This window comes from Eimeria necatrix, genomic scaffold (genome assembly GCF_000499385.1).
Source record: "Eimeria necatrix Houghton genomic scaffold, Enh_scaff837, whole genome shotgun sequence".
NCBI lineage: Eukaryota > Apicomplexa > Conoidasida > Eucoccidiorida > Eimeriidae > Eimeria > Eimeria necatrix.
The window spans coordinates 4148-16028 of NW_013651774.1; the positions used below are offsets into that span (position 1 = coordinate 4148).

General features: G+C 49.4%; 2 protein-coding genes across 2 annotated transcripts; one reads left to right on the forward strand and one right to left on the reverse strand.

Moving 5' to 3' along the window:
* Nucleotides 1-91: 91 nt before the first annotated feature.
* ENH_00078780 (hypothetical protein) lies at nucleotides 92-757 on the reverse strand (the record flags this gene model as incomplete). The annotated part of the gene is made up of 1 exon (XM_013577745.1): nucleotides 92-757. One exon carries the CDS (start codon nucleotides 755-757, stop codon nucleotides 92-94), a length of 666 nt encoding a protein of 221 aa, XP_013433199.1.
* A 4503-nt stretch (nucleotides 758-5260) lies between these two features.
* Nucleotides 5261-7957, forward strand: ENH_00078790 (hypothetical protein, conserved; the record flags this gene model as incomplete). Its single annotated transcript, XM_013577746.1, has 4 exons — nucleotides 5261-5998; nucleotides 6797-7196; nucleotides 7330-7391; nucleotides 7769-7957. 4 exons carry the CDS (start codon nucleotides 5261-5263, stop codon nucleotides 7955-7957), a joined length of 1389 nt encoding a protein of 462 aa, XP_013433200.1.
* Between the last annotated feature and the right edge of the window lie 3924 nt (nucleotides 7958-11881).

Genomic DNA, 11881 nt, shown 5'->3' on the forward strand with positions numbered 1-11881 from the left:
GAGACTGAAATGGCATTAGGTCCTGTCGCTACCGCACACATCAGCCCTTTGTCACGGCTACGCGGCCTAGAACGCTCGCCTCCAACCACGCCTAGGCCCCCTTGTTTAATCGTTCCGTTTTCTCAGTGTTGGGACGGATAGGTTGCCTGCTGCTCTTGTTTTCCGGCTCGGCACAGCCTCGGTCATGTGTAGGACAGTCACGAGCATAGTGTCCAACACCTCCACACTTTTTGCAGGTCTCGCCCAGGCACTTGGTCCGTTCCCCTTTGCTGGGGCAAACTCGTGCCGGGTGTCCACGACCCTGACACTCATAGCAGTTCCCGGAGTTTCCTTCAGGCCTAGTTTCATTTTCCTGCTTCCGATGGGTTGCATTTGCCTCAGTAGCAGCTCTTATTGCTCGACTAGCCCTTTCTCGTAGCTCTAGCACGGTCTGCTTAGGTTCATAGAGTCGCGCTGCTGCTGTCGCCGCTTGTTCCCAGAAGGAATACTTGACCAGCCCATTATTTGTATTGAGGAGATGCAGGTCAGTTGGCAGCCCAGCGCAGTAGAAGTCAGCGAGCTCGTCGGGGGCGATCCCAACTCCACGCTCCGCTACAGCCGCAAACTGGTCCGTATACTCTTTAGGGTTTCCATTCCACCGTACTTTACCCAATTTCGTTAGCAGTTGACTCTGCGACATTGTTTTGTCGAACCGTTCCAGAAGCCGGCACTGTACAGTGGCCCAGTCGCTTAGGTCGATATTTCGCCGTAGATACATCCAATAAGTTAGAGCCGGACCCACAAGATGGTCGGTAAGTGCGTTCCCCCACTCACTGGTCTCCGATCCCATCTGGGTGCATCATCGTTCGATACGCATCAAAAAGGCCTGCATAGTACTGCCGTCTTCAGGGAGTATAGGGGACGTTGCGTTCGACTCTCCAGACCCGCCTATAACATTGTTTATCACAGCCATCGCAGAGTGGTTTTGGTCCCACTTGACGTACGGACCGTCCCCTGGCATGCCGTTAACATTTGCTATAGGTGCCACCTGCAGAGGTGTCTCCTTATGCCCGTGCGGACGCTCTGCCACAGTGGGTTTCGGGGTAGCAAGTCGACACTGGGTTGGTGTTCCACTGGGCAATTTGTTTACGGACATTGTAGAAGTCTCCTGTTGCACAGGCCCGACTACGCGTCCGTTGCGTAGGTGCATCCCTTACTCAGCTAAGATATCTAGGTGCGAATTATTAAAGTAAAGTATTTCTACCTCAGGTCCGGAAAAAATAGCTTTTAGTTCCCGGAACAGCCCCCAAATGTAGTACACTGCTTTCTCTGCAGCGTATACGATGCTGCACAGCCCACAACTCGGCCGTTCAATGAAATATTCTCTACTACCGACACATCGGTCGCGTAACGTCTGCAAGTGTATTAAGAAGGTCGTTTGTTTCGAGTTCTGAAACCCATATTTTCATTAAAGTCGTTTCTTCTCGTTCTTGCTGTGCTGGTCCGGTGAGGATGTGACGCGCACCCGTGCCGGCGTTGTTGGCAGCCCCAATCTTAGAGCATTCGCAGGCATTTCTAGTTTATACATGTTAATTTGCTCATAAATTGCATTTGTATTTCACTAGTAAGAGGTTACAGGGCTCAATCCGCGTCTCAACCTCTTAACCGCCTATATGTCATCAGTTAGCTATCCTCTATAGGTTACCAGCAAGCCCCACTGTAGTGCCTGCGCGTTAAACTTGGTCTCCAATACGGCTAGTCATTCCTCCAGCGACGTCGCTCTGTTTGAGGTTATGAATGTTAAGAACTCTCTCAAAGCTGCAGGCCGTGTCATTCCCAGTGCCTTGACCCCCACTGTTGCATGACGGAGCAGTTTCTGCAGCACTGAGACGACTAGCACAGTCACACTGAACTTGCGAAGAGTCAACAAAAAGCATATGCAGAGTCCGAAAGACACGGTCTGGCCCAGTAGCATGCGCTTCTATGCTATGAGTAAATAACCTGAGTTAGAGCACCTCAGCATCACCTTTTTCGCACATAAAAGTCCTCCTGAGCTGACGAGATTCAGCTTTCAGGAAACGGATTCGAAACAGACTTAAACGATGGTCTTCCACCTACTGTTCCTTTCTGCTTTAATGCGTAAAGTGATGACAAAACGCCTTTTCGCTAGCTCGCCGCTAGCTTTCCACGCTAGCCATCACTCGCTGTCCTAGCCATGACGCTGCGGAGTTCCAGCAGCCCTCGCTGGGCCCCATGATCCACTGGCCGGCATGCGAAGCAGCAGCTTCATGGGCGGGTTTAAGCATTGCTGGGAATAGGCGGCACTGTGGATGGCAGAGTGCGCTAGTGTTGTATCACAGCGTCTAGGCAGGCACGCAGTAACGTGATGGCGGAATTCGGCGAGGAGTCGGTTCTGAAACAGTCTGAAAATTCATGCAAGAAGCCCCCTTGCCCTGCTGGCCAGCCGAGAAGCAGTCAATATTTTGGCAGTTGTAGACAAAATATGAAGCCCAAGGTACATGGGTGATGGGCAGAGTCAGGTGGAAGCAGAAGCCAGCCAGAGGGCTTTCTTGAGGCCCCACCAATACTCATGATATCTGGAGAATGTGAGCTTATCCTGTTTCTAGTTTCTCTCCACTTACTGCGACTGGCCTAGCGAGTGCGAGCTAGGTGCATGTGAGGGAGCAAAGATGCGCCGCGCCTGTATTAAGCCACTACTATAACATGGAGACAAAGTGGCAGCAAAGTTCTGCGTGATTTGGTTCCTCAGCTAATTGTTTCAACTTTGTCGAGGGTTGGAATGCCCAGAACGCCTTTTGTGCTCCCGGGGCAGTAGTGTCTTCCCGTAGGAGCAAAAACACGTCGCGCACAAGCAAGAACATGCATCATTCAGACGTGTGCCATGATCGAAGTATCTCTGTGTTTCTGGTGCCACTGTCCGCTGGGAAAGGGAAAGTTCCAGCGGGCAGTGGCACTTGAAACAAAGACGTGCTCTGCAGAGCTTCTGGTCGTGCCCAGGTCGTAGTGCAATTAAGTGTTTATCAAAGTGGAGGAAGAAGGGCCCAAAATGGCAACGGAAGGAAGCGAAGTGCCGATCTTGCGGCAACGTCAGTGGAAGCTGTGATGCAAGGGCAGTGAATATTTACTAGAACGAACGCCAGCTTTCACCAAAACCAGACGTGAATTATGGGGCGGGCTTTGGTGTGACCAGCAACAAGGGGGAGCCTGGGAAGTAAAGGAACGCACCCTAAGACAGCTCAAGCTGGTGTGGTATCTCGCTGGATCGGGACTGCTGCGGAGATACCTGTCATGCTCTTCGGTCTAAGATTCGTGAGCCAGTTGAGCGGCATGCCGTAGGAAGGTTACTTTCCGGCGATACTCATCAGGCAGACACTGACCATCTTTAGAAAAGGAATTAATGCCCTTCCTTGAATATGAAAAACTCAGTGAGCAAGCCCTGGTAGAACGCTTGGCTATCCGGCATCCATTAGACTAGGCGGGAAAGATACAGGCACGGAGCCTTTCGTCGCGTTCTTAAATGGACAGGAGCGTCAGAAGCAGCTTTAAAAAAAATGGGCCTGCCTGAAGGCAATGGAGATTCAACTGCATGCAATCTGCTTTATTTCGAAGGAGCCCGTTAATATCTTTTAGGACAAAGGACAGGAGGGAGGAGCCACAGATCAGGAACCACAGGTGACAAGCCGTGAAATATTTGAATGCAGAAACTTTAAATGGTTTTTGTGTGGTGGTGGTGGCAGAACGCATATGACGAGGGGTAAGCTCCTTCGTAAAATAAGGAGGTTGCAGGCCATACACAGCCAGAGGCACAGAGCGTCGGTTGTTTGCAGTTACAGGGGTTCGAAACAAATGAATGAGACAAAATCGAGCTTTATCAGAAGTAAATTCATTGAAAGAAAGGGATTACGGCAGTTGCATATCTTTGTCCAAGCCTCACTTTTGTGGTTTAACACTGGCCACCGCTAGACACGAACCGAGACCGCAGTGCGGGAAAAAGAACGACTCCTCTTCGGGCGACGCCCTGAATCCTTCGTGATATTAAATTATTATTAATTTACAGCTCGAGAACCTTCCAACTGGGAAACTACAAATAACAGAAGCCTCCTGTTGCAGCCAGTTCACTTCTGTTTGCGGGCTAGCGGACTTGATGCCGTCCGGTCCTACCACGTCGCCGCCGACTGAACGACGCTCCCTCAGTGGCGGCATTATACCAAATTATTTGACTTTATTGGTAAAGTCGAATTGTCAAGAAACTGATCTGCCTGAGAATTAGGACCCGTTTTCCCCTCGCGTGCTCGAGGGCGCGGCAACCTGGAAGGCGCGGCCGACAGCCACCATCAAGGCTTCACTCCGCAGGCAGAAAAACTCTGTTTCGGGGATCCTTTCAAGGTTCGCCAAGTCAAAATTGTCCATTTTAAGGGGCTGAGAGAGTATTGAGAAGAAATACAGTGGTATTTGGGGAGCATTGTCCAGGATTCAGCGGGGCCCATCGAGCTGAAATGCCAAAGTGCAATGCCAGTTCATGTTTGCCAAATTCGCAGCAGACAAGCTATTTTCTTATACGAGTTCAGCCGGTTTGTCCCATCTCGCACTATTGGCTCCGCAATAGGGGCTTAAAACTCGAAGAGCTTCCCGTGGCTGTTTGATAGCATCCGTCTTCGCTGTTGTGCCATTGCCCACTTGTGCACGCCTGTACCACTTTGATGTCCGCAAGCTCTTTTCGTTTTCGGACAAACTACTTGCTATGCATCTAAAGCTTAACGGCTCCTTCAGTCTGTGGTTGTTGCGGGGGTAATGGGATGGGCTGCCACTTGTGAATGCCACTGAGCGCACGCCTGCTCTGTATGTATCCGCAGCAAAGATGCAACAACCCGGATCCTCAGATATGTATTCCTCTCCTCCTTTTGGAATGCCTCCACAGGGCTATGTGACTTCATCTTTTCACCGAAATGAAGGCCCTACCAGCATCCCAGGTCTGTACAGGATTAATCAGGAAGCAACCCGCTTTGCAGCGACAGCACTGAGAGGACACCTTCGATTGTGCCATTTCACTTCTGAAATAAAAGACTGAACTTTGTTTTTTTCTGCATTCGAGATGAGCAACAAGGGAATTGAGGGGGTTTATCTGTGTATGTAAGTAAGTAAGTACATATGATATTTAGTAGGAAGATTGTGTTCCCTGTGCGTCCAATTTATGGATTTAGGGGTTGCTGCTCATGAGACAGCGTATTCAACTTCGGACCCGCCCCCTATAGGCCCTGTGATGGCTTCCGACATTGAACCGAAACGGCGTGTGACGGATCAAAACTGGCTGGGAGCATTTTCTGCTTTTCTACTTTTTTGCTTATTTTTTGTGGTCCTTGCACTTACCGAGGGAAGCCCTTCGCGCCTTTTTAAGGGGATGAACTACCAGGGAAAGACATGCGGGGTGGACCCGGAGGTTCGAGATCTGCCGTACTTGTATTTCCCGTTAGACCCTCGCGAGTCTTTCGCATCTATCATGTTAAACGACGGCCGTTGCGTCTCCAAATGTCCCACTGAAGAGGATGTGGAGGGCGGGCTCACCATTCCGACCCCGATTCGCGAGACAAGTATCGATCCCTCAAAGACCTCTGCAATGACAGTTGAGTACTTGCTGCTCTCGCCAGCCTACGCAGCTACTCTTATGGCAGATGCTTATTGCATACCTTTGGACCCGTCGCTGCGCTCCCAGCTTTCGCCCGCTTTGAACAATACGTTCAGGCAGGTGCAGCTGGCCATTGGATCCTTCTACAGCGCATGGGGAACAATCTTTGGCTACTTGATTTTCGCTGTTTTCATCTCTCTCGCCTTTTCGGCATCTATTAGGCTGTCTCCAGGACTCGTACTGGGAAGCGCAGCAATCAGCAGCATCGTATTATCATTCGCAGCTGGGGGCCTCCTTATCAAGAGCGGATTTACTGGGGTTCTCGACCAGGACAAAGGGAGCTTCTACTCTCTCGATTACACCCTAGCAATGTTTGTACGTTGACTCCTTTCTTCTGTGTCCCCAGCGGGGGGCCGCTGCAGCCTACAGCTCCTGCTTGTTTTCGGCTATATCGTCTGCTTCATGATTCCCAGTCTTCCTTTCTCTTCAATCTCATTCGCTTTCCTCTCTGTCTCTGCGGAGTGTGCCTGTACTTCCGTAGCGAACATGAGCATTTTGATAGCCCTGGTATGCTTTTTTGTCTGTTGTCATAAGCGTTTGTATGGGCTCTGACAAGGCTTCTTCTTTCTTTCTCGTTGTGTGTCTACGGCGCAGTGCGGTTTTGCCTTACTGGGAATCAGTTGCTTTCTCATGACGGCCCTTTTCGTAGCGCGAAGGGCTGTTGCCACCTCCCTTCGAGTAATGGATTGCATTGCAGAAGCGCTAGGAGATATGCAGCAGATCTTTATTGCTCCTCTCTCCTTCTCCGCTGGTACTTTTACTGCAGTTACTGCAGAATAATGCAAACAGTACTCAAGAATAACACTGAAAGTTCAACTTCTGAATTATTCAACGTGCCCAGAATTTTTCAACAACACGATAAAAGGCTTGTATCCTTGTGTTCCTGACGCAGCCACTATCGTCTGGGTCTGGCTATGGCTCTGGTCCTATGTATATATGGCGTCTGCTGGAAGCGCTGGAGCGACAGAGGTGTGAAACGAATGGCTTCGCTGCGTAATCTGAAGTAGCCACATAGTGAACGTCGTGATCAAGATCACATTATTGTGATCAAGGTCGCACTATCTCCTTGCTAATCGTTCTTAGTTCTTACTACTCTTCTCATGCACGTCTCAGATTCCGATGGGCTTGGAGCAGAATGGCGACATTGGCATCCTCCCTTTGCATCGCGAGTTTGTCTGGGATGTTCGCTTTGTGTTCTTCGGGGCTCTTTGGTGGTTTGCGTTGTTCTGGGTAATCGAGGCAATGATGGCATTCGCACACTTTGTCATATCTTACTCGGCGACTGTCTGGTACTTCTCTCCCCCAGAAGGCGCAGACGAGCGCGACGTGGGATGGTTCCCTCCCCTTGTAGCGATGGGTCTAGGTTCCATTCACCATATGGGGAGTTTCGCTGTGGGAGGGTTGGTGATGGGTGCAACCCGACCAATTCGGCTTCTGTTCCCTTGGGCAGCTACAAAGCATCTTGCCTCAACAGAGGAGTCGCCTGTTGTACATAGCCTTAGGAACACTTTCAGTGAGCTCTGCAACAAAACACTTGCAACTACAGTTCGCTTTAACGCAGCCACTGCGCCCCATTAAGGAAATGTTGTAAACGATTATCGCTAAAGCGAATGCGAAGAGGTTATGGGACGGCTCGTGCGCCACAGGAAGTATCATGAGCCCGCTAACCTACATCGTCGACAGGTTCACCTCGTCAGGTTATATAGAGGTTAGTAACTGCTACGATTGTGCAGAACGTGGAATCGTGTGTACAAAAAAAATGCCCATGATGCGCAGATAGTTTCGAAGTAAAATGGTGATGGTCCCCATTCGTTGTTTTTGTGACCTCCTTCCTCGTCTTCAGATGTCGATATCCTCAAATCCGTTCTTCCCTGCGATGGACAAGTCCTACGCACGGCTATGTCAGGCAAGGTCTCCTGCGACTTATTTGCACGGGGTAGGTTTCAGCGCAATCGCAATATAATAAAACTCCAAGCGGCAAGGAATATTAGACTCTTTTACAAGGGATGAAGCGTTGACCGGTTCCCCTTTGCTTTCGTGCTACACACGCGTGTTGCCGTCATGGCTATGTTTGTCTCTCGCTAGGTTGTTTCGACTCCTTCCGCAATAGGCTCGTCCTTCATTTCTTTCCTTATTGGTATTATGGTGTACTCGGTAAGTTATCCACAGCAGCTTCTGCCGGCAGTTGAAGGACCCTGGCTGGCCGCCTTGTCGTTCTTGTTATCATTGCGCACTGCGCTCCTGTGCTTTTTTGTGACTTTGGCTAGACATTAACTGCCACGGAAAAGTACTCATCCATTACGTCGCCTTTTTTCGTGGCGGCTCCGCTGTGCGTCTCAATATTTACAGCAGCTACCAGTTTTATGATAGGCATGCACTTCCTGTCTGTGTGGGACATCGTGGCGGACACCTTCATGTACTGTTTCCTCGTGGAGTCCGTACAGCCCCCAGGTGAGGAAAAAGATAGCAGAGTATATGGTGATACTTGCACTCGCATATACAAACAAATTTAAATGGCTGACCACCTATCTGACAAAAGCACCGCCCTCTCGTGTGTTCACTGCTGCAGCTTCTCACTCACCATGCTAGTTGTACGCCCCTGCCAAACCGTCTACTTTTGTCTGTTTATCTGCCAGTGATGAATGTGCTTGTGCCCTCAGTGGTTGACGAAAACCCTCTAACCAAAGTGCATGCGCCCGCTTGCCTGCGAGAGCTCCTCCTTGATGCACAGCGTACCCACTTCCACGAATGAGATAGAAGCACAGCCTCTAGAGGCACGCAGCGACTATTTGGTGTGCACTACGTCGTAAGCATGCACCCTGCATGCCCCCCGACCCCGGGGGTCTTCGTTTTAGAATTTAGTTGCTTCCTGCACAGTGCAGGGAGCGAGGGCCAAAAATGCAAAGAGAGATTCGTCCTTTGTTATCACATCTACGCAGACAAGCTTCCCTTACTTTGACTCGCCTACATCCCACAATGGCGCAATAACAAACAGCCATGCACAGCCAATACCCCAAAATTGCATGTGCTGTTCGGTTGCATCCATTGTTGGGGACTCCATTACACCTATTTGCGGCTCCGCTGCGCTTGGCGTGCAGCCGGAAAATGATCAAATGGTCACTACTGTCCTAATTTCTTACGCAGCTCTACAACATTCAGAAATAGTTTATCAGCACAACGCGGTGCTCAATAAGCAGTGTCAAATGAGCCCTAAGTTTTGAGCCCCACAAGACTCATGACTGAACAGTCCACATGTAGTATGAAGCATACACTATGCAAGCGTTGCATTTCGCCTTCGACGAGGTCGCAACACACGCAAACACCCGTATCCCTGTGGGAGCAAAATGACACTTTTACGACGGCAGTTTAGGGAAGAGGAGACCCTCTCTGTGCTGAGCTAATTATTTGAATAATCGCAGATCCAACAACTACGAAGAGAAAGACTCCCAGGACGATGGGGCCCACTGGATATCCTTTTCCCTTCTTGTGTCGGCTCTCCGGGGCATGGCCCCTCTTCGTAATGCTCCGATCAAACGCTTCAATCTTCTTAGAGTATTTTCTGTTTGTCCCCTGAAACAAATATAAAAAAGCAGGAAAAAAGGCGGCCCAAAAAACACGAGACATACGTTACCAAACCCCCCTGAGGAAAGCTGTCATGGATCGGTTCGGCGACAAAGTAAAACGAACACGGACTGGATAAAAACGGATAGCGCAGTAAAGTGAACGGAATATATCCTTCGGCCGTGCATCAGTGGCGGATTTTCGCGCTGTGCAGGAAAAGGTTCAGGGGTTTCCGTGTCTCCGTGAAGAATTGAGGGCACAGCGGCGATGTCGCCGTCCCGATGCTCAATGTTCGTCATTCTTCATGAAGAGTATTTACATAAATAAAAAGGCGCCTGTGGATCTCGAATCAATGTTACTTGTGGGTCGCTCTGTTAGCTCACCGCCATCTTCTTGCAGATGAGCCGTCAATCGCTGTTCGAAGACACCCGGAAGGTGTCAAACAACTTCAGCCGGAGCTCAGCGAGTTCTAACTCACAGAATATGACCTCACTCTTAAAATTTGGCTTTAAGCCGTCCTAATGGTAGCAAAGCATAAGAAAAGGTGGGCACGGGACCAAGACAGGGCCCCGAAAGGAGCGGCGGGACGGAAGAGCGCAACGTCGCAGCGAAGGCTAGAAGGACTGCTGCTAGCGAGGCTTCTGCATTACCAAAAATGTGCAGTGTCTACGGAACAATGACTTGAGGATATATTTGAATAATTGGGTGCGCATTGCTCAGGCACTTCGAAATCTGGCTCGATGAACGAGATGAACTACTAATTTTGTTCTGCCACTGCTCCGACAGCACTAAACTGCACAATTTACCTCTATACCCGTTTCCAGCGGGTCATTTTCTGTACCCCCTACTACGTTTAGCCATAATTTATTAGGTGAGCACCTCTACCACAGAAGTGAGGCTCTCTGTTGTCTATGCAATCCAGCGCTTAATTTCATTCTTCGGCCGGCGCCTACAAAAGAAATCATTCTCTATAAAGTTTTCTGGATAGCTTTTATACGGATAGTTTGTGGTGCCTAAACACAGCTGTTGATTGTACAGCAGTTCATGCCAGTCAGACTATGGGCTGCCTATGGATTTGGGAGATGCTAAACCCCCAAAGGCTTGCACTTCTACAGAGAGATAATGAATGCATGCAGAGACTTGTGTTGAGTCTCCGTGTTAAGACCCGGCGCGACGGCAGTTCCCACTGCGCTGAAGGCACCTTCGTATGTAGAGCATTCCTGGCATTTCTTGAGGCCTTCTAGTGATCTAGGTGATGAGGATATTCATCCTACAAGAGGTCGTGCTTGCTAAGGAACCTCTCTGCGCCTATATGCAGAACATAGTTGATCTGCAAACAGCTTGATGGTGGCTTTGGGAAGTCTCCCAAGCTTAGGCTTGTCAAAATTTCAGAAGTGCTTACTATGTCAGGACTACGGGCAAAGGCTAAACTTTGATTCAGATGAGTATTGGGATGCGAAATCAACAATGGGAGCAGGCAGGCATCTCCGCATGAAGCGTACGTTGTGCGCCACAGACTGGTGGAAAAGTGTGAAGTGCTGTACTGCTTTTCTGTGAAAAACCATGAGACGGGGACAAATAACTAACTAGGAAGCAGAACCTTTAGTGGCCAACGACGATTTTCCTCGTCATCCTACGGGTGTGGCCACGTAGCACGAGAGAGCACAGAGTAGTTGGCGTTATTCGTGAAGACAAATATATTTTGGTTGTTTCTGTAAGAGACGGGTAGAGCGCAATCGGCAGTTCTCAGTTCCTACAGTATAGCTGTCTCATTCGCTTCACGGAGAAGATGTTCCCCTGAGTTTCATTACCAAGTCGCTAAACAAAGGTTTCTAAACCTGCCTTTCAGTGACTCTTTTGTTTCCGAAAACTTGATGTTCCGTTGCTTCTTGAAATCAGTTGGATGACTGCCGGAAAGTACAAGTGAAGTCCTCTCAGAGAATGCCCAATTATATTCTCCAACACGAAGTGCAGAAACGCAAATATGTATTATATACCGGCTCAGGATGTATTTACAACTAGGACTTGCGGCTGCCTTGCAAGAGTTCCTGAGTGTAACACGCCCGTAGTGCGTAACGCTACAGCGTTCCCCAGGAGCAGTCTTCAGAGGTTCAAAAAAATGTGCTATGGGGGGTAATGGTAATAGAGCTAGTTTGACAGAAGAAATCCGATTGCTGCACCACACAAGCACGTCAGTGCTTTGGAGAGACAGCTGCCATACGAACGCCGAGAGGCTACCGAATTATCTCTTTCTGAAGATGGACCAATGACAACAACAGCAGCAATTTAATACTTTAAGTCCACGCCTTGAAAAGCGTACAAGACTAAAACAGCTATTTAAGCGGCTGCAAAAGATTCACATTTGCAGAGCGGGAGATGTACTGAACAGTTTACCAGAACTGAACTCTCGTCATCCGCCCATCCCTGTTGAGTGCAAAGAATCCCTTCTACAGAGTCGTTGCCAGCTTTACAGCGAGGCCACACAGCAGACAACGCAAGGCTTACCCTCCGTCAGAGCTCTGTTTCATGCACAATGTGCAGAAAATTTGTACCTTGGATGGGCCGGAGAAGATATGCGTCACTTTCCAAGAACATTAAAAATGCTCAGAGGAAAGCCAAGGAGAGTTTCGCAAGGCA